Below are 22,013 nucleotides of genomic sequence, written 5' to 3' on the forward strand. Positions count from 1 at the left end.
GACTGGGCATCCTTCCTTTGTGCTACAGATGAGGAAACTGAGGCCAAGAGAAGTGAGTTAGCAGTACTAGGTACCAGATCTGATTTTTCTTTCCTGCTAGAGGCTCAACGGCACAGAGCCTTTCTGCTTTCCTAGGATCACAGCTCCTATGGTCCCTGGGAGCTTCGAAGAAGGACTCGCAAGAGATCATTCATAAAACTGCCCTGCCTGTAAAAAAAAAAAAAAAAAACTCCCCTGCCTGTGTTAGAGGCCTCTGTCCGCTAGAATAGACAGACAGGTAGTTCCTGTTACATTGCTGATCCTCTTAGTGCCAGATTCAGGGTCTTTCTTCCTTGAACCATACAAGACTTTTTAAAGTGGCCAATTCTCTTCTTAGGTATTGCCACGGTGCATCTTTCTCTCCCATGTGTTGGACATGGAGGCAAGCAGCTGTCAGGGTCCCCACCACAGGGCCGGGGCTGGGGCTGCTGGGCCTGTACCTGGAGGAGCCAGGAAGCTTGCAGGTTATAGGGAAATGATCATTTACTTTTTTTTTTTAAAGGGCATTTGCTGGGAGTCAGGAAGAATCATTTCTAGTCCTGGAGAATTCTTGGCCTTCCTCTTTCTGGCTTCTAAGAATCACCCTCCTATTTTCCCAGCCTTTCTCTCTGGGGAACATCACACCCGATCAGCATCAGGGCTTCTGCAGGCAGCCTGATTCCATTCGTGTTCCCGAATCTCTAGGATTGCTTCACTGCTGAGCTCGTGCCCTACACAGTAACCTCACTCCGGACGGTGCGGGGAGCTTCCCCGTGGCCCTGGAGCCTCACCACGTTGTGCTCATCGTGAACCAGCCAAGGGGCACGTCCTTCCACTGGACAGAGGCCTGTGGCTCCCATCTGAGAAGTGACCGCAAATTGATTTTTCATTGATCTCTGCCCATTTATTAAACCCACTAACATTTACTGAGCACCTACTGTGTGCCCGATGCTGTTGCATTTCCTCAGGTATGATTCACCTGTGAATTGCTCCAGCAGGTAGAATTTCTTTTTGGAAGATTTTAAAGATTTCTCATCCCCAAAGAGACCCTACTCCTTTCCCCCCAGGGCATCTAAAATCCCTTTCAGCACAATAAAGTAGTTGATATTTTAAAAGAGCTATAAAGGCGTTTATTTGCAGGGACTGAGCCGGCAGCCTGGGAGCAGCCACGCACGGGGATGTGAGCTCACGGTCGCTTCCATCTCACAAAGTGATTACCACTGGGAGCCGCGTCGAAGCTTTACTAAGGGAAAGGGGCATAGCCATGGTCCCCCGGTAACCAGAGGGCACTGCGAGTACTCGGAGGGGTCGGCTCGTGCCCGGCCACCCAGGCCCGCCTGCCGAGGCTGCTCTGCAGGACGCGGGTGGGATTCGTGGGCAGAGCAGGGCCTGCCTGCTGCCTTCTGGGACGGGGCGGCCCGTCAGGGTCCCAGACACCTCCCGATCACCATGTGCACAGATGTTCCCAGCATGGCAGACACTGAGTGACTCTGTCACTCACTGTAACTGTCACAGCCGAAGCAACACCTCTTTCCCATCTGTCTAAAACCGGAAGAGCATTTTCACAAATGACACTTGCAACTTACTTTAAAGCATTGTGGGGGTGCCTGGGTGGCTCGGTCAGTTAAGCGTCTGCCTTCGGCTCAGGTCATGATCCCAGGGTCCCGGGATCGAGCCCCGCATCGGGCTCCCTGCTCTGCAGGGAGTCTGCTTCTCCCTCTCTCTCTGCTCCTCTCCCCACCCCGCCCGCTCGTGCTTCCTCTCTCACTTGTGCTCTCTCTCAAATAAATAAATAAAATCTTAAAAAAAAAAAAAAAGGCATCTTAGAAGTGGCTGTGAATTTCCAAGTAAACAAAATCCAAATCCAACCTGTCCCACCTTTGGGACTTTAATTCAACAAGTGCTGGCCGTGGGAGGCAGCCAGCCGCAGGGAGAGGAGCAGTGGGGAGGCTCTCTGTCTCCCCGCGGCCCGCAGCGCACATCGGGAAGTCCGCTCCGCTCTGCCTTCGTGGCACAGCCAGCTTTTCAGCCGCCCGTCTCCGCTCCCAGCTCCCGCCCTTGTCCACACCACTTTCATGTCTGGCTTCTGCCTCCTCTCCTTCCTGCCTCACACCTGACACTTCATGCTCAGGCTGCAGCTGGCTGGTGCTGTCACCATGGAAGTCGGCTGCTTCGTGCCTCGGCTCAAACCCTGCCTGGCTCCCTGATGCCTCTCTGACTTAATCCCCAACTGCTTTCCAGCTAGTCCACTCTACTACAGCCACTGTGCTACCCTTGACATTCCTCAGACCTGCCAGGCACACTCCCACCACAGGGCCTTTGCACCAGCTTGTTCCCTCTGCCCTTCCCAGATATCTGCATGCTTATGCCTTCATTTCTTCAACTCTGCCCCCATGAGGCTTACCCTGACCACATGCAAAATGGACCCCCTCCCCTGGCCTCCCCAACACTACTCCCTACCTTATCTTCTGCACAACACTTACCACTTCTTAGCACACTCTGCCACCTGCTTATGGATCTTGGTTATTGGTGGGTGGCGTTCCTGTTACAAGGGGGCTTCCTGAGAGCTGAGTTTTGTCTGTTTTGTTCACTGTCCCAAGCACCTAATCTAGTGCCTGGCTTATGGTAAGCCACTCAATACAAAATTTTTCGTTTGTTCATTTGTTCAAGAATTATTTATTGGGCACTCACTGTGTGCCAGGCACTGGGCTGGTGCTGGGGCCACATCAGGGATGCGAGGTTAGGTGAAGTCCCTGCCCTCTTGAGTGCCTTTGGAGGGAGAACACTGACAACAAACATGGAAACAAATACGTCAAGAAGACAACTCCAATAATTACACATGCTAAGAAGAAAGCAAAGTGAGCTCAAGGGGTAGAGAGTGCCTGGGGAGGTTTTAGCTAAGCGAGGTGGCCAGACAACACTCTGGGAGGTGGTAGCATTCGAGTTGAGACCTGAAGAATGAGAAGGAGCCAGAGAGGGGACGTTCTGGCGAAAGAACATTCCAGGCCAAGAAAAGAGCAAAAGCCAAGGCCTAGAGATGGGCCTGACCCTGGCCTGTTCAGAAGGCCTAAGAAACCCAGCAGGGCTAGACCTCCTGGGAGGCGGGATAGGTGGGCCTGCCACACCCGGTGGAGGGGAGGTCCCCAGCTCTGACCCTCCCACACTGCCAGGCCCTGCACCCAACCCTCAGTGTCTCTGAGGCGCCAGCTCAGCTTTCACTAGTGGGCACATATTACCCATGCTCAGGAGTGCTTTGAGGATTCCATGAGTCATAGCATTAAAAATGTCCAGCCCCATGCATAGCCTGGAGGAGGCACTCATCACAGGAGCACTCATAGATGAGAAGCCTTGTAACTGAGAGAGATGTTAAATGACCGTAGTCCTTCGTTTTGTCCTTACAGTGTCCTGCCCTGCTCTGAATGCCCCCCCGGATGGCAGAAAGTTTGGAAGCAAGTACTTAGTGGATCACGAAGTCCATTTTACCTGCAACCCTGGGTTCCGGCTGGTTGGGCCCACCAGCGTGGTGTGTCTTCCCAATGGCACCTGGACGGGGGAGCAGCCCCACTGTAGAGGTACAGACCCTCCTTCTCTGCTGGATAGAAAGGGTCATTCTGCGGGACACTTTCTGCCTGATTCATCCACCATTCCTCAGCTGCAGGATAGTGGCCCGCATGTCTGATGACTCACCTCCGGGCCAGGCCTGGGCTGGCCTGCATGGGCTCTGCCAAACCCTCTCACCAATTTAGTCTTGTTTTTGCATATGGGGAAATCAAGGCATGGAGAGATGGAGGAACTTGCCCCAGACCATCGAGCTGGGGAGCAGGCTAAGCTGATTCACTCCCAGACACTCTGACCCCAGAGTCTGTGCTCCTCTGCTCTGGACACTGATGGTGGGCTCTTACCATGTTCTGGGGCTGTAGTTCGAAAGGCGGCTGATGACCTGTAGGGTTAAGGAAGTTCCCAGGTGTTTTTTGTGTCTGCTTTGGGACTTGGTGTAGACAGGATCCAGGAGACACCACTGGGATGGGGAGTGGACATGAAAAGGTTTCTCTTCTCTCTGTGCTCGGCTCAACAGCAGTACTTTCTTGATGTAGAGGAAAATCAGACTTGGCATTCTCTATCAGAAGAGGCTTTTCAAAAGTCTATGGTCAGAAAGTCATGGATACCAGTCATTTTTAGAGCAGGGTTCACAGGACGTCTGCTGGGGCAGAATGTTCATGATTTTAGCCCAAGAGTTGAAAGGGAAATGCAAGTGTTACATAAGTAAGTATGTTGTCAGGAGCAGTGTGGAGAGGACTTGAATGCATAAAGAACTTGAAAACATAACAGAACATTAGAAAATATATCATCTCGGGGTGCCTGGGTGGTTCAGTCGGTTAAGTGTCCGACTCTTGATTTCGGCTCAGGTCATGATCTCGGGCTTGTGAGATCAAGCCCTGCATTGGGCTCCGCACTTAGCGTGGAGCCTGCTCAAGATTCTCTCTCTCTCCCTCTCCCTCTGCCGCTCTCCCCTCCCCTCTCTCTAATAAAAAAAAGAAAATATGTCATCTCTAAAGAGAGATTGTGTGGACTGACATGTGCAGACCTGGCAGCCAGAACCACATTAATGGATTTAGACTACTGTTTCCCATCTCTTGGGAAAAACAATGGTTTGAAGGTTGATTGCAGGTACCAGCTCTCAGACCTAGCTGGGAACCAGCCAGGAAATACAAGCCATGTAAGCGGCAAACATGCCAGGGGAAATGCCACTATCTCGATTTACCCTTGACCCAGAAAAATCTCCAGCCCGGGAAGCACCTTATAGGTGACAAACTATGGCAGCAGAGGTGGGAACACAATGGCATCTCATGGTCATTGCTTTGGATGTCTGTATTTTTAACTTACAGATTGAGTTACGGACCCCAGTTGATTTCTTTCTCACAGCACTCAGGTGCTCCAATGGCCGCATCATCCTCTATGGGGTGCCCCCTGCAGCTTACCTGGCCACGCCCCGGATCATGGCCCCCCAGATGGTGGTCAACTCCCTACCACCAAAAATGGCGCTGGCAAGGTCTTCTGATCTCCCCTCTTTGTCTCCGGGACTGTCTCTCTGGGTTTGGAGTTAGGGGCACCTGGCCATATGCCCACTTCCTTTGAACCAAGCGTGGCATGCTGCTCTTCAGACGGGCTGCCCCAGACCACTCTCCAAGCAGGGCTGTGCACAGAAACACGTTTTGCCCATGTGCTGTTTCTGTCTTGCTCGGGTATTGTCCATGTAGTCTGTCCTCAGTAGTGATATGCATTTACAGTGAGCACGATGTGCTTTCAATGAAAAGATGAGTTCATCAGAGGAGCTAACTGAAAGCATGCATTTTTAGGCAAACGAGTAAGAAACATCAGAGGCTCAGGAACATAGTCACAAGGGATGGCTTGACCAAAGGAACGCAGAGGGGCTCAACAAGGGTAGGAACCCAAAATGCTCCAGCTCCATCTTAGCAGCTGACTAGGACGCCTCCCCAGAGGATCCTGGGCACGTCTGCCAGCTTCCCTCTTGAGCCTGCATGCATTAGGTATATATCAGCGCCTTGCCTCCCTGCCGCAGGACCCCCTCCGTGGAAAAGAGGGTCCTACCCTATCGTGCTTTGTGTGCTGTGGTTCTCAAACTTTCAGGTGCTCCAGAGTCACCAAGAAAGCTTGTGAAAGGCAGGTTCTGAGGCCTCAAAAGACCTATTGTGTTGGGTGAGATCTTTACAGATGAGACTTTCGCAATCTACATTTTCAATGTGATTCTGATGTTAACTAAACCTTGAGAAACACCACACTGCTGGTTCTTGCCACTGCCAGAAGGAGAAGATATTGAGAATTTTGAAGCGCTGATGCACTTTGGGCCCTCACCAATCAGAATGCTGCCTGCAGCGAGCCAACAGTAGGGCCATGTCCTGAGTGTGTGTCCACCCTGGCTAGGTGAGACTTACTGCACATGCTCACCTCCACCTGCAGGGACATTTTGGGAAGGCCAGGCTAGCCCTTACAAAGATCAGGGCACCCAGCCCCACTGAGCAGTCTCCTTTCCTAAGATGTGGAGAGCAGACTTTTCCTGAAGGACCAACGCCAAGTATGGCCAGCAGGTCTCCTGGCCTTCCTCATTGTCCAACGTGGGGCACTTCCTGACTCTCGCCCTTGAACTTACCACCTCATTCCAGATTTGCGGTGTGTTCTTTGTCTCCCCTCCTCCTCGGCCTCCTTCCTGGCCATGTGTCCTTCTTCCCTGACTCCCCTGCCTGACTGCTTGGCGCAGCCCACCCTGGACATCTACTGGGGCCACATTCACTATCTAAACCCCAGGGAAGATTGGCTCAGGGTACAAGGCTGTGGCCAGTCCACAGGGAGATCTCAGATGGATATGTGTCATCTCTTTAAATGTAAATGAGGCATGGGAGTTCACCCTGGGGTGGTGACGGGAAAAACAGAAACCAAAACCTCTGATATGTCACAGCCCAGGGGCTCAACCACCTACGGGCACATGACCTCTCCCCAGGTTCGTGGATGGTGCCTGCATGGACATTTCCATCCTCAGCAGGAATTTGACTAATGGATGTTGTGTCTCCAGTAAGAGCCTCAAAGAGATGCCACCCAAGCTTGTCAGGAGGAAGGAGAGCTTCAATCTGCTGTTTGGGGACCTCTTGTAACAGTGTTAACAGTGTGGGCAGGACATGAGCTGGGGTTCAACAATCCAGTGACCTCCACACGCACACACACACCTCAGAGTGGCCTAGAATCTTAGCTACGCATGCATCTGATTCATTTTCCATATCTGCAGTCTTGTGGTCATTGTGTTGTGACCACAGAGGGAAAAGAATCTTCTTAATCACAGGGGATCCGTCTCAAGACCCAAAATGTCAGTGACAGTGAAAGATTTAGCAGCTCTTCAATGCTTGCCCCTCACCCCATCCCCAGGCAGCTGTTCAGAAAGAGGGTGATGAACCCAACTTGGCATAAAAGGAAATTACACATAATCCTGCCATTAAAAAGCCCTGTGGGCAGAGGTAGGCTCCAGAGCTCCAAAATGGAAAACAGCCTTTTGGCTCCCCGGGTTATTTCCCTTTTCTTCTTTCTTTCTTGGAAGGGCATGTTTTTAAGATCTGAAGCATTCTGCCTTGGGAGAACCATTGCCACAGACCTTGTTGCTTTGACAACATTGGTAACCAAAGAAAAAACTTGAGAGAAATAAATAACTTTTTTCCTTACTCCCATTCTGGGAAGAAAAGAATTATTTTTGGCAGTCACTCCCTCCCCCCCCCCTTTTTTTTAACCTTTATTCATTCATTCATCCAATTTTCATTGAACACCAGCTATGCACAAAAGGTTGCGCCAGGTGCTAGGGATTCAGGCTGAATCTAAGAGACACTGCCCAACCTCGTGGGGCTCACCTGCTAAGATGGAAACAAGCAAAACAGAGAGGCAAATGGAAAGGTAAAGAAATGGGGGTTTGTGCTCAGTGCCTTGAAGGGATCTAATCAGGGGCTGAGAATCTATACGATGGGGGGCAGGAACATGGGAGGGCCTCTCTGAGGTGGTCACGGGGATGCAGAGATGTGGAAGGGTGTGCAGGGTCTGGTCATGTGATGAGTGGGGTGGGGTGGGTGGCAGGGGAAAGATGCTGTCCCAGGAAGAGGGAGTAACACGTGCAAAGAGGCCCTAAGGAAGGGAAGAACTTGGCATGTTTGAGGAAACGGAAAAAGAAAGTGTAAACAGAGCCTTGCTGCTGGAGCAGGTGGAGCTGAGCGTGAGCCAGGAGAGGTGGGGAGGCACACAGCCAGCCCGTGCAGCCTCGGAGGCCAGGCGGGAGGCAGGACTGTAGTTGGAGCACAGTAAACAGGTGTACGGAGAGGGGCGTGGTAATTGGACAGTGCGCTGGGCAGGCGGGGCAGGAAGGGAGCCGGGAAACCACTTGGGGGCTACTGAAGTCCGGGGGGGCGCATGGAAGAACAGTCAGGGCTCCCCGACTCCGCTTGAATGTTGGGGCGCATGGTGTCATTTATAGAGATAGTGAAGACTGAGCGACGAGTGTAGGTTTGTTTTCAAGCAACCTGTGTGGGGGTCATTGAGCAGAACTCCATTTTGGACATGTTAAGTTAAACGTCTGTACGACATCCTAGTGGAGAACCATTAATTCCACCCACGGAGATCATGGAGCAGAACCCCATGTTACCCATCCCCGCGAGGGCTCCGGGCACTTCTGCCCACGGCATCTTCGTCCTGGAGTTACCCAGGAAAACACAGCATGGTCAGATGCTGGATGGGACACTTGGCTCACATAGGCAAGAGACAGAGCAAGATCGGCCTCAGTAGTGGGGGCCGGTTAGGGTGGCCAGCAGCTGACACAGGGCAATTCCTGGGGGGGGAGCACCCCTCTCGTGCTGCAGGGGAGGGACCCTCCAGCCCCTTCCCATGGAGTCTGAAAGACTGAAAGCTGAGGGCCAGTGAGTGTGAGCAAGGAGAGGTGGGGAAACACACAGGACAGCCCGTGCAGCCTCGGAGGTTCTAGGAGCAGAACAAAAGAATGGCTCATGGAGCATGACGCAGGGACAGGAAAGCCCCCAGGAGGTGGTAAGCCTTGCACAGGCGGTGTGGGCTCTTTACCTCATGTTAAGGAAGCAGTCCAGGCCCAAGGCCCATTCTTCTTCGGCCAAATGGGGCTCCACCAACTGCAGGCCTGAGACTACCTTTCCCAACAGAGAAGTCAGGTGGACAGTGGGAGGGTGGGAGATACACACTTGGGAATTACTAGCCTAATGAGAGGACTGAAATCCACGCACAGTGGTGAGAGCAGTGGTGAGGAGAGGGTAGAGACAGAAAAGAAGTGGCTCCAGACCCAAAGGGCACAGAGAGGTCAGATGGGGAGGAAGGGCGCAGGAGATAGGAGGAGCCTGCGGAGGCTGGAGCCCCAGGGAACTGGAAAAGCAGGGCTGTGACTCTGGATCGAGGTCTTGGAAGGGTATTTTGCAGGCAGAATAGAGCACACTTTGCTCACCTGCTGCATTCGAGGCCTTTCCTCAGAAACCTCGAAAAAAGGATTTGAGTTGAAAGAGCTTCCTTCACTACAGTAGCCTCTTAGTAGTTACTGAGTGACTGGCTGGCTAACTCACCGAATGATCAAATGAATGACTGAATGAGGCATTATGTTTAAGAAACTGTGAATTTCCGGGGCACCTGGGTGGCTCAGTCGGTTAAGCCGCTGCCTTCGGCTCAGGTCATGGTCCCAGGGTCCTGGGATCGAGCCCCACATCGGGCTCCCTGCTCGGCGGGGAGCCTGCTTCTCCCTCTGCCTCTGCCTGCCTCTCTGTCTACTTGTTCTCTCTCTCTCTCTGTCAAATAAGTAAATAAAATCTTAAAAAAAAAAAAAAAGAAAAAGAAACTGTGAATTTCCTTCCAGACTTTTATCTAGGCATATGTATGCAAGTCTTCCATAGTCAGCATCATCTGTGTATAGATCTTTAACACAAGCAAATCTTCATTAACTCTTCCTTCTAAACATAACCTTTAATGATTACGAAGCACGTCCTCCTAAGGGCTATTCTACACTTTTTTAAAAAAGATTTTGTTTATTAGAGAGAGAGAGCACAAGCAGGGAAAGCAGCAGGCAGAGGGAGAGGGAGAAGCAGGCTCCCCGCTGAGCAGGGAGCCCAATGCCGGACTCCATCCCAGGACCACGGGATCATGACCTGAGCCAAAGTCAGACGCTCAACCGACTGAGCCACCCAGGTGTCCCCAGGGCTATTCGACATTCTACTGAACTATTCCTTTGTTGTGTCCAGGTTTTTATAATCATAAATAAGGCCAAGACAAGCAATCTTAAAACACTGTTCACTATGGGTAATTTCAAATGCACAAAAGTAGAATAGCATAATGATCCTCACATACTCAAATATAGCAAATTCCTTATTATCTTTAAATATCTAGTCAGGGTAAAAATTCCTCCAGTTGTCTCACATGGCTCATGACCTGAGCCAAAATCGAGTCAGAGGCTTAACCGACTAAGCCACCCAAGCGCCAATCTCTTGCGACTTTTTATAAAATTCTACAGTCTCCTCCTCCTCCTCCTCCCTCCCACCACCCCACCCCAATCCCTTGCAGTTTATTTATTGAAGAAAATGGTTTGTTTCCCACAGCCTTGATTTTGCTAGCTGCATCCCTGAGGGGTCATTTAGTGTGATCTTCTGATCTCTTCCTTTCTTCTTGTTCCGGTTTTATTGACATATAACTGACATCCAGCACTGTGTTAAGTTTAAAGTGTGTAGCATTAATGACCTGACCTCCATTTATCGTGAAATGACCGCCCCAAGTCTGGTTCATACCCATCCTCTCATGCAGACATGCAGTAAGAAAAGAAATGGTTTTTCCCTGGTGATGAGAACTCTGAGGATCTACTCTCCGAACAACTTCCCTGTTCACCAACCCAGCGTGTTAGTCAGAGTCCCCAAGCTGCACACCACGTCCCCAGTACTTACTTATCACTGGAAGTTTGGACCTTTTTGGTTTCTGAATTTCTTATAAACTGGTAACTAACTCCGGGGGCTTGATCAGATCCAAGGCAGATTTTTGTTTGTTTGGGCCCGACAGCGGCAGACACTGCTGCTGGGAAGCCCTCCTCGTGCGGGCTTGTGCCCTGGGGAGCCTCACTGCTGTCCCCATGCGGACATCTCTCCAGCCTATTCCTCCAGAGGGACTGGCAGCAATTTCCCCAAGTTCTTGCCCTTTCAGAAAGTGGGCCACTGCCCCACTGGACGCCGGTCTGGTTGGACACCAACTACCTGCCTCCCATCTTCTTTCCCTGAGTACGTTAAATATGCCTCCATATCTTCTGTTGCGGCTGATTCTGCTGTTGCCATCATCAGTATGTTGGTCTTCTTGCCTGGATGCCCAAAGGATTTTTTTTTCTTTTTCTTTGAAATCTAATAATCTTATTAGGATCCGCTCCAGTCCCAGCTTACATTGGGCCAGTTTTCGCAAGGGCGGGCCGCAGCTTTTCAACAGGAAGTCTCAGTTGCTGGAGCGCGCTGCTGGCCCCGAGGAACTCTCGAGACTTTCCAGGACAAAGCCCAGTATTGAGGAGATTCTAAGGGGAGGAGGATCCAAATGGAGCCCAACGAAAGTCAGTGCAAGTGAAAGAGATGGCCCAGGGGAAAGCAGGAGAGGAGCACAAAAGGGGCAGAGCGGAGAGCTTCTGAACCACACTAAAAACAGCCACGGATGGGCCAGGCAGACGGTCGGGAAGCTGGACCAGCCAACTAGGAAAACTTGTTTCCCCTAAATAGGAGGAACAGAAAAGGACTTTTGTCAAATCCCATGCAAACTATTATAAGAAAAAAAGAGAATAAAAAGTCCCTATGCACAATGAGGAAATGCCAGAAGGACATGGCCAGGAAACAGATGAAGACTATTACCTAATATTTCCAAACAAGCAGAAAGAAATTAGAAAAAGATAAAAACTATGAAAGGACAGCATAAATAAAAATTAGAAAGCCTCAGCAATGAGGTGATTGGAGAAATGGAAAATCTGAAATGAGATGACAGAACACAGGAAAGGATTCGAAATAAAAGGGAAGAAAAGCAGATTGTGCATGTAAAACATGCAGCTCAGCTCCAGGGAAATAGTAAGTGCTCACTGAACAGTAGATTAAAACAGAATTATCAGCCATGCTTTTGGTTCGGCAGCCTCTCCTCAGCCTCTGCCCTCTTTACAGCTCTGAAGTCACCCTGCCCTTAACTAAATGCCACAGCCTGGGACAGATGTGAAGGTGATGACAACTGGACTTCAGTCAGGACACCAGGACTGGGCACTGGGCCATGGAATGCCTCTAGCCATTCACCGAGATAAGCAAGTCTGTGGGGAACCTGTCTAGAAATGAAAATCCTGGGCAACAAGGTCCAGACGGGCGATGGAGCCCAGGGTCCTGGGGCACCTGTGCATTTCTCTGTTGAGCCAGTGACACCCCCCACCCCCCACCCAGGTGCAGCCCGGCCCAGTCCCTTCCACTGGAGGCCCAGAGGGGAGAGACAATGGTGCCGCTCCCGCTGGGGCCAGACTGAAAGCTACTGGTGTTCACCCTCTGGCTCTCTGCCCAGCACGTCACGGCCTCGTGGTCTGCCCACTCTCCGACTCTGCTGGTGAGTGACGTTGGGGCAGACAACGGCAGAAATGGGAATTCCACGCTCTGTGGCATTTGGGTACGGTGTCATTCCAGACACATTCCTGGAAACCGGTCGTCTGAGAACAGAACAGAACAACCAGGCTGAGGTCACTGAGAAGCTGAAAAGCCTCCTTCCCCAGGGATAAGCAGCCTTTGGACTGTTCTGGGTCCTTTCATGACTAACAGAAACCATCCAACAGTCTATATAACATCCCAGCGACGAGGAGGCAGAAGAGACGCCGAGGTCCCTGCCAACCCACCCACAGCAAGGCTGCTATTCTCATCAGGGGCAAAGCACCTTTCTTTCTCTGGATAGATACAGCAGAAAAGGATGGTCGCATGCCAGCAAGGAGAGGCTTCCAGTTTCCTTTCCCGAGATGCTGTGGTCAAGTCAGTGAACTGACAGACTTCTCTCTTGGGTAGAAAGGGCCTGTGCTCTGTGCCTTAAGACTGAGCTTAAAAAAAAAGACTGGGCCTAAGGATTCATAACAAGCAGATGTGGCCTGAGGGTTTAAAAAAAATTTTTTTTTCTAATTAGAAAATTTATTGTGGAAAAGTTCATCATTCTGTGGAAGAGTGCAAAAAAGTGTAAATAAAGAAAAATTGCCTGGAATCCTCCCACACAGAGAGAAACCTATTAAATTTTTAGGTTTTTTAAATATATAATTTAAATTTTTAAATATATAATTTTTAATTATATTAAATATATTTTTAAATATATAATCTCTTTCTATATATAGCTTTCCCACAGGACTGCTATATATATGAGCAAGGAATATTTCCCTTTCCACCATTTAGGAAATGTCTGAGAATCAAAAGAAAGTCTTCTTTGGGTGCCCAGGAAATGAGCACAGGAGGGCTCCTGGGTGGGAATTTGGAGAGACTTCGTTTTCCCCTTCTCTGGAAACTGTGATGGACCATCTCTCCCTCTTAAAACTCCCCTGAATTGGGTTCTTATTCAAAAGGTGTTCTTCCTGGAGTGCCTGGGTGGCTCAGTGAGTTCAGCGTCCAGCTCTTGATTTCAGCTCAGGTCATGATCTTAGGTATTAGGATCGAGCCCTACGTTGGGCTCTGTGCTGGGCGTGGAGTCAACTTGGGATTCTCCCTCTCTTTCTCCCTCTGCCCCTCCCCCTGCTTGTGCTATAAATAAATAAATAAAACCTTAAAAAAAAAAAAGGTGTTCTTCCTGGGTGCCGGCTGCTAAGGGCAGAGTTGCGGGGGACAGTCTGGCTTGACTCAAAGGCAGGTGGGCCCATGGGGGAGCCCACCCTGTCAATTAGGGAACGGTGCCTCTGCTGGAGCATGGCTGGGTGACGGACCCAGCTCCTGTAGGCAGAGCTCCCCGGGAGAGCGCGGTGTGTGCCCAAAGCCCCGTGGCTTGCCGAATGGTGGGTGGGCTGCAGCTCAGCACCCTCAGCCCCCTCCCAGCTCCTGCGGCTTGGGGCAGTGGCGAGGGCAGAGTGGGCGAGGAGAAGCCGAAGTCGTCCTGCCGCGTAAAGCAAGGTTCATTTTAGAGTTCGAACTCGCCTATCTGTATTTGAAAATGCTTTCTTTTCCTAGACATCAGCGAATGCTCCAGCCAGCCTTGTCAGAATGGGGGGACCTGTGTAGAAGGCGTCACCCAGTACAAGTGCATCTGTCCTCCGGGGAGGACCGGCAGCCGCTGTCAGCACCAGGCCCAGACAGGTACGGGGCTGCCGAGGGGCTGGGTGAGGCGCCACCACAGGGAGAGGAGCCCCCCGGCCGTGGGTCACCAAATGCAGACGCGGCCGGAGCTCAGCTCCCCACCTGGACAGAGGGCTTTTCACCCTTGATCCCTCTGGTTATCTGGGATGGAATTTAGCTCTTTTGTGTTAACCAGCATTTTGATCCTTTTTATGGAAGAAAATGCGGGTAGAGGGACTGACCCGCAGTGTGAAAAGCTCCCCAGACTGGGAATTTGGCCTGAGAAGCTTCCTTGCTCCACCTTCACGTGGTCCGCATTTTCTCTGCGGATCAACAGAACGGCTCTTCCTTTCCAATGCCTCCATCGTACCCTGCCAAGTCAGTAGTTACTGATACAGGCCAAAGTACCCTCAGAGCTGGGCAACGAGACATCTGACTGGTGGGGAGCTTATTTTTTTAAAACAGATTTTATTTTTATTATTTATTTGAGAGAGAGAAAGCATGAGCGGGCAGAGGGAGAGGGAGAAACAGGTTCCCGCTGAGCAGGGAGCCCGAAGCGGGGCTCGATCCTAGGACCCTGGGATCGTGACCTGAGCTGAAGGTAGACAGTTAACCGACTGAGCCACCCAGGCACCCCTGGTGCTGAGCTTATTCTCCACATCTTGAGTCCCAGTATATCCCTAGCCAGAAGGTCTAGAGGGCACAAAGTGGCTGTTTTCACAGAGGGCAAGACAATCCAATAAGGAATCTATGAAGGTTCCCACACTATGCTGTAACCAACATTTCCTATATAAAAAAGTCAAATCCTAAAGATGTCCTCTTTCTTTGCCAGAAGTCCCTGGAGTGTCCTGCCTGGTTGTCTGGATTTCTATGTGGAATCTGGGTATGGGAAAGAGGAATTGGTGGTTAACAACTGTATCCAGAGAGTAGGAGCTTTGTCAGTACTTGATATTTTTGCATCAGACCCAGTCCAAGGCCAGTTTTCAATCCTGCCCCCAGAGATCTGCTGCTTAATTGTCTTGGTTCTATTCAGCTGAGTCAGCCTTGCTGGGAGCTTTCTCAGAACGCAGCTGCCCACCCCAGGAGCCCAGCTCCTCTCCCCCCAGGGCTGCTCTCTGGGGAACCAGAGGCCAGAGGCAGGGCCTTCTCTCCTCCTTACAAACAGAAAGGAACAAGAAGTGGGCCCTCTTTCAACCCAAACGAGCTGGTACTGGACCCTGAATGTTCCAAACCCTCCATGTTAGGGTTTCTGCTGTCAGGACCTTAGGCAGCTGCTTCTCAGGTCCAGGGGGCACTTTATATATAAAGTATCCCCATGACAAGAATCTCCCCAGGGAGGGGGAAGAGGGAGTGAGCAGGTGCATCTGAAGCCAGCTGATGACCTCATGGTCTCCTTGAACAGCCCAGCAAAGGCCTGCCTTCTTGCTCACCTGGTCCCCCAGCCTGGAGCCTTCCTTCCCATCTGCTCTGCCTGTGTGTGCTCTGAGGGGGAGCCTCTCTCCAAATACTTTTTTTTTAAAATTCATTCACCTTTTCTTTCCCCTATTATAGTAGAATATACATAACATAAAATTTACCATTTTAACCATTTTAAGTGTATGGGCCAGAGGCATTAAGTACATTTACACTGTTGTGCAACCATCCACCTCCACGTTTTCACCTTGCAAAACTGAAACTCTGCCCTTGAAACAGTACTTCCCCATTTCCTCCTCTCCCAGCCTCCCCCCACAACCATTCTGCTTTCCGCTCTACGAATCTGACTACCCTAAGAACCTCACCTCCATGCAGTCACACACTGTGTCTCCTTGGATGTCCTCTTATGCATCATTACTTTCACCACCGATGATCCTATACCATCTCCCTAACCATATGAGAACCCTAAATCCTTTGAAAATGTTCAAAAACTAATTTTTTTTCTTATTAGAAAATTGATGTTCCTGGGGTGCCTGGGTGGCTCAGTCCGTTACCCTTCTGACTTCAGCTCAGATCATGATCTTAGGGTCCTGGGTTCCAGTGGTGCATCCAGCTCCCGGCTCAGAGGGGAGTCGGCTTGTCCCTCTACCCCTCCCCCTGTTCATGCTCTGTCAAATAAATAAATAAAATCTTTAAAAAAAGAAAAAAAATTGATGTTCCTGGTTTTAAAACAAAAAGCTCAGATAATTTAGAAAAGTATAAAATTACAACCACACGGGCATCGGTTAAGCGTTTACCTTCAGCTTAGCTCATGATTTCAGGATCCTGGGATTCAGCCCTGCAAGGGGCACCCTGCTCAGCGGGGAGCCTGCTTCTCCCTCTCCTCTACCCACCCCACCCCCAGTCGTGCTCTCTCTCTCAAATAAATAAAATCTTTTTTTAAAAAATTACAACAAAAAAGACCCCCCCCCCCCAAAAAAGGTAGTGTTTTACATTCCATAGGTTTAAACTCCAGGGATCACTGTTAGCATTTTGGTGTTTGTTAAGCCTTTTGACGCGGTCCTTCTGTGTGCTGTCGCAGGGTCCGCGGGTTCCCGTTCGGCCGCGCTCCCCAAGCCCTCCCTGGGCGGCCGCGGGTTTCTGCTCACTTACTCGTCTTTCCTTTCCCTACTCCAGAGTGAGCTCTGAGAAGGGGCCGCGCCCCCGCCCTGGTTCTCCTCCCGGCCCCTGCCCAAGGTTGGGCGCGCGGCAGGGGCGCCAGGGCCCCGCCCTGAGGGTGTCTTATCCCCGCAGCGGCCCCCGACGGCAGCGTGGCCGGCGACCCCGCCTTCAGCCGCGCGCCGCGCTGTGCGCAGGTGGAGCGCACGCAGCACTGCAGCTGCGAGGCGGGATTCCACCTGAGCGGCGTCGCCACGGGCGACAGCGTCTGCCAGGGTAGGCCGGGGCTTTGTAGGGGAAGGGGGGAGCGGGGGGGCGCGGGGGTAGGGCGGGCAAAGTCTCAGAAAGCCCGGCCCACTTTGCGTTTTAGGTAAGTGTCGACCTAATGGCTGCTGAGACGTAGACATCAGAGGCGAGCATAAGAAATCAAGACTGTGGCGAGAGCAGCCAGGGGTGCCCAGGCTGGCCCCCATCTCAGAAGCCAGCCACGGTGCCATGCAAAACAGCACACCCATCTAGAAGAGCCTCGAGCCCCGCCCCCCCCGCCCCCCCATTCCAGCTGCAATCTGGGGCGGGTGGCAGAGAGGAGCTCGAGTCCTTGTGCTGGTTAGGAAGGCCTCCTGCGCTGTGCAGGGCTCGGGGACTCAGTTCCCTGGCCCCCTCTCCACTTGGGTTTATGGACCCAGCCAACTTTAGCTAACCTCTCCTGATTACCAAAGTGCCTTCTGAGAACGACTCAAACCAAGCGGGCCCAAACCGGAGAATTGGCCAATTGGTGCAAACTGCCTCATTTTACAGCAGCTGAAATGAGTCCCTGTTCCTCCAACCCCAAAGATGAGGCCAGTTCAGGTGGGGCTGGGATCCGCGCAGTAGTCTGGGCTGCCCACCTGATCTGCCAGCCCCTGCAGGGTCCCCCCGTTAGTCTTCAGCCTTAGACAAAGGAACCCATCTAGGGTCTACCATGAGGGCCCTCTCATCCCTCCCCTCAGCCTCCTGGGCCCTTGGCTGGGGAGGAAGGGGAGCATGCTTGCTCTCCTTCCGGGTGCTCTGCTGGGGATAGGGTTTGCCCCCCCCCACCCCCAGGCCCAGCCACTTAGCCACAGTGGCCATCGCCTCTAGGAACTGAGGCACAGCCATCCTAGTTCATGGTTAGTGGCTGTCCACCACATGGCTCCTGGTCATACTGGGCACTTTTGTCCCCAGATGTGAACGAATGCGAGCTCTACGGGCAGGAGGGACGCCCCCGGCTCTGCATGCACACCTGTGTCAACACCCCAGGTTCCTACCGCTGTGCCTGCCCCAGCGGGTACCGGACATTGGCTGATGGGAAGAGCTGTGAGGGTGAGTGATGCTGCTACAGAGGCAGGGAGCTGCAGGGCTCGCGACAGAGCCTGGCTGGTCCCAGACAGCGGCTCCAAGCCACTGGGGGAGAAGGAGCAGAGGAGAAGGCAGAGGGCTCCTCTGTGGGCTCAGGTAGAATGTGAGAGAAGATGTGGCTCCCTAGTGACTTCCTAGTGGGGCTCTGCTGCAAGGGTCAGAGGAGTGGGTAACCTGGGACTGGAGAAGAAGATACCTCCATCCATCCATCCATCCATCCATCCATCCATCCATCCATCCATCCATCTCTCCAACCATCCATCCCTCCCTGCCCTCATCCCTCCCTTCCGCCATCCATCCCTCCGTTCATCCATCCCTCTATCCATCCATCAATCCCTCCAACCAACCATCCATCCCTCCCCCCCTCCCTCCATCCCAGAAGTATTCAAGAAGGCTCAGGTAGGACTGTGCAGATTGGGAAGAAACAGCCTCCAGCTGGGGGGAAGGCAGCAGCAGAGACTTCATACAAAGGAGAGTGAGGACATCTGCATTTGGGGTGGGGTGAGGCTGAGGAGAAAGGCTTTCTGGAAGACTTGACTCTTAAAGGGCCTGATAAATAGCCATTGAGGGGAAACTCCAGGGCCCTTAGGCTGAGGAGGAGGCAGATCTCAGAGAAGCGTCGTGACCCGGGACTGGTCACACTCCTGTGCTTCTGGCACCTCTCTAACCTGTCTACCCTGCGGGAGGACGGGATTCCGGGGAGGGCAGCTCCCCAGCGGGGTTCTGCAGCACTTCCACAAGGTCTGGATTTCAAATAGTGAAGGATGACAGGGTTTCCCGTTTGAAAAATAAGTACGGGGTATTTAGGAAGCTTACCACATTCCAGCGCCTGTCCGGGTTTTTCATGTGGTTCTGTGACAGAAGGGACGTCGGGTGATCTTCACTCTCCCTGGGTGTCCCTTATTTCAGATGTCGATGAGTGTGTGAGCCCGCAACTCGTGTGTCCCCAGGGGACCATGTGCATCAACACCGGGGGAGGCTTCCAGTGCGTCAGCCCGGAGTGCCCCGAGGGCAGCGGCAACGTGAGCTACGTGAAGACCTCTCCGTTGTGAGTATAACCAGGGCACCCAGGCTGGGCGCCCACGTCCCTCACCCAGACCTCCCAAGGGGGCTGGGCCAGATTCACAGGTGCTTAGGAGAAGATACAGTTAGATCCAAGGAAAGATGGAAGGCAGGGAGCTGGGAGTCTGGCTTCTCTGAGCTTCCATTTCCCTTTGGTGGTCGCATTTAATTCACTGCTTGCTGCTATGTGCAGTAGGAACCCAGTTTGCCCTGAGAGGAGTTAATGTTCCCAGTGTTCCCCTGCTGACCTGGAGGATGATGGGATTATAGTCACGCTGGTGCAGCACTGTGGGGGTGGGGTGACACTGTGGAGGGAAGACCACCGTGGTGACGTTACCAGGAGGCAGGTACATATTACAGATTTGGGAGAGGATCATTTTGTCATGTTCACATGGCTAATAACTGGTCGGTTCCAGTCACGTGGCATGTCCCGTACACTTTGCATTATATTGATAGACTTTTCCACTGGTTTAGGAGGTTTGATTTCCGATAACCTCAGCACCTAATGGTTTGTTGTTGTTGTTTTCAAAAGGTGGGAGACAGGCCTTTCAGGAGAATAACGACAACTATCACAAAGCACATGTACTTTCTTCTGAAAAAGAGATCACAAGCATCTTAGCATTGTCTTTAGAATGAATTAACTTCACAAGCTCATATACCTGAATTGCTTTTTTGGGCTATAGCAGAGTAGAAGCATCAAGAAAGTCAGTTGGCACTCAAGAGGGGCAGTTATTTACTGAGACCGAAGGCACCAGGATCTTCCTCCGAAGTCATTCAGTGAAGGGACTGTATGTCATAGCCTCTGGGGACATGCCTGATTATTAGCCAGATGCAATATTCAACCTACATAACTGTGATTATGTGAGTCATGAAATATGCTAAATTGTATCTGTGTGTCGGATAAGGTAGAGAAATATCAGAAGCACTTCCACAAGATCCTGATTCCAAATGGTTAAGAAAGACAGGGTTTCCTCTTTAAGAATAAACGTGGGGTGTTGCAAAGTTCACCTCGTGCTGAGCACCGCATTCCAGGGTGTTGCCAGCTACCTGCTGGGGTCCCACCATTACGGAGAGAGGTCCTGGCACAGGCAGAAGAGGCACCTGGTTTATCTTCCTGGCTTTATTTGTCTGTAAAAACTCTAGTAACAGCATGTATAAATGTACGTGTACGTGCATACATATACAAACGGGTCAGGGGAGCACCTCTTCCCTGGCCGCACCTGCCATCCGCCACCCTCACCTGCAGTTCTGAGCCTCTGTGCTGGGGGACTGGTGGCTGGGAAAGGGCACTCTGGAGGCCTCTGCAGGAAGGCAGGGGGACAGACAAGCCAGGTCAGAGCAGTCCCTCGCAAGTCTCCCCAAGGCTGACTCCGTCCATTTTTGCCTCTCTGTTCCAGCCAGTGTGAGCGAAACCCCTGCCCCATGGACAGCCGACCCTGCCGCCACTTGCCCAAGACCATCTCCTTCCATTACCTTTCCCTGCCTTCCAACCTGAAGACGCCCATCACACTCTTCCGCATGGCCACAGCCTCAGCCCCAGGCCGACCTGGACCCAACAGCCTGCGCTTTGGGATCGTGGGTGGCAACAGCCGGGGCCACTTTGTGATGCAGCGCTCAGACCGGCAGACAGGGGAGCTGATCCTCGTCCAGACCCTGGAGGGGCCTCAGACGCTAGAGGTGGATGTCGACATGTCAGAATACCTGGACCGCTCCTTCCAAGCCAACCACGTGTCCAAGGTCACCATCTTTGTGTCCCCTTATGACTTCTAAGGCAGCCGGGGGGCGGGGGGTCACTGTGGTGCGGAGATCTGGGCTCATTTAGCTTCCTCAGAGATCTGGCTGTGGGCCTTGACTGCGACAGTTCTCTCTCCCCAGCCTGCCTTGTCCTTGCCCACCCGCCCACCTGCCTGTGCCCCCAGGTTTCTAGGGCAATGCTGCACACTCTTCTGGGGAGTGGCAGAGAAGGGCAGCTACAGGACCCAGACTGTTGACATCACGTTGCTTTTTGTTTTGTTTTTTTTTCCTGCTTTAAGCTCTTCCCGTAGATTATGCACTTTCTCAAGTCCTTACAGGGAAATGGGCAGTTTTTCAAAATGCTGACTGAATGGCATTGTGAGTGTGAACCAGCTGGGGAGGGAAAAGCTTATTGTCAGTCCTCTGTATGGTTATAGTCAAGCCTTGTTATGAAGTGGTTCTAGCATGCTGAGGGCCAATCATGCCCTGCTCATGTGGCATAGAGAGTGGGTCTCCTGCCACAGCCCGGCACCGTGTTCTTGTCTGCATTCCCTTCTGTGACATGCCTGCCAGCCTTCTCATCAGAAAGCCACGGCAGGGCCTGGAACCCCCACGCAGATTCTTCTAGACCAAGGAACCAACATTAAAGCCTAAGTTCTGCCTGAATGAACTCCCCTTTGAGAAATCGTATCTCAGAACATAACCTGGTCTTGAAACTGAAGAAATAAAGTCTGTTGCTCCTCCACGCCCACCTGGCCTGTACCTGCACATGAGTTAGCCCAGTGCCTTCTAGGAAGGGATACCTGGCTCTCTGCCGATCAAGGCTGGACCCACTGGGTTAAATGCACAAGAAAGAAACCATGGAGGTGACCTTGGGATTATGCCACCAATAGAAACTTGGCTTGGCCAAATGGGAGATTGGTAAGGCCACATCTGGCTGTGGCGAGCTTAAGAAATGCTTGAATTTACATTGATTCCAGGGCCTCCTACTCCTGATGTAGGAGCCAAGTGTTGGACAGTGCCCTCCCGGTGACTGAAGAAGGCAAGCGCTGGCTGGGGCATGGGGTGGGGTGCTGGAGACCGTTCACGTTAAAACTTAAGAGCCAGCTGAACTGGGAGGAGACTTCAGTATCCAAATACATGCTAATTTAGGTGCGATTTCATCAGACATTTTACTTTTAAATTCCTTGTGTTTGCCTTGGTTTGAGGTGGGGCCAGAGGAAGTGTGTTGCCCGTTTAGTGATCAAGCCATATACCAAGATGGTTTCTAGGAAAAACCTATTCTTGTCTTATTTTGTCAAAGAGAGACACAGTCAAGAGCTGGTTTTGACATGTTTCTTCTCCCCTGGCTCAGCGGCAGTCTCTCCGACAGCAGAACGAGGGTCTGCAAATCTGTCTTAGTGGGTTGTTACA

The 22,013-nt window shown here is 51.8% G+C and overlaps 1 protein-coding gene across 1 annotated transcript in view; it reads left to right on the forward strand.

The window, feature by feature from the left end:
* The window catches only part of FBLN7 (fibulin 7), a 44,156-nt gene extending 23,483 nt beyond the window's left edge, over positions 1-20,673 (forward strand). The window contains exons 3-8 of the mRNA XM_044918875.1: positions 3,420-3,590; positions 13,752-13,877; positions 16,563-16,703; positions 17,631-17,768; positions 18,714-18,852; positions 20,264-20,673. Coding sequence (XP_044774810.1) covers positions 3,420-3,590; positions 13,752-13,877; positions 16,563-16,703; positions 17,631-17,768; positions 18,714-18,852; positions 20,264-20,636 — 1,088 coding nt within the window. The 3' untranslated portion in view covers positions 20,637-20,673. The remainder of the gene's footprint in view (positions 1-3,419; positions 3,591-13,751; positions 13,878-16,562; positions 16,704-17,630; positions 17,769-18,713; positions 18,853-20,263) is intronic.
* Positions 20,674-22,013: the final 1,340 nt, after the last annotated feature.

Source organism: Neomonachus schauinslandi, chromosome 10 (assembly GCF_002201575.2).
Source record: "Neomonachus schauinslandi chromosome 10, ASM220157v2, whole genome shotgun sequence".
Classification (NCBI taxonomy): domain Eukaryota; kingdom Metazoa; phylum Chordata; class Mammalia; order Carnivora; family Phocidae; genus Neomonachus; species Neomonachus schauinslandi.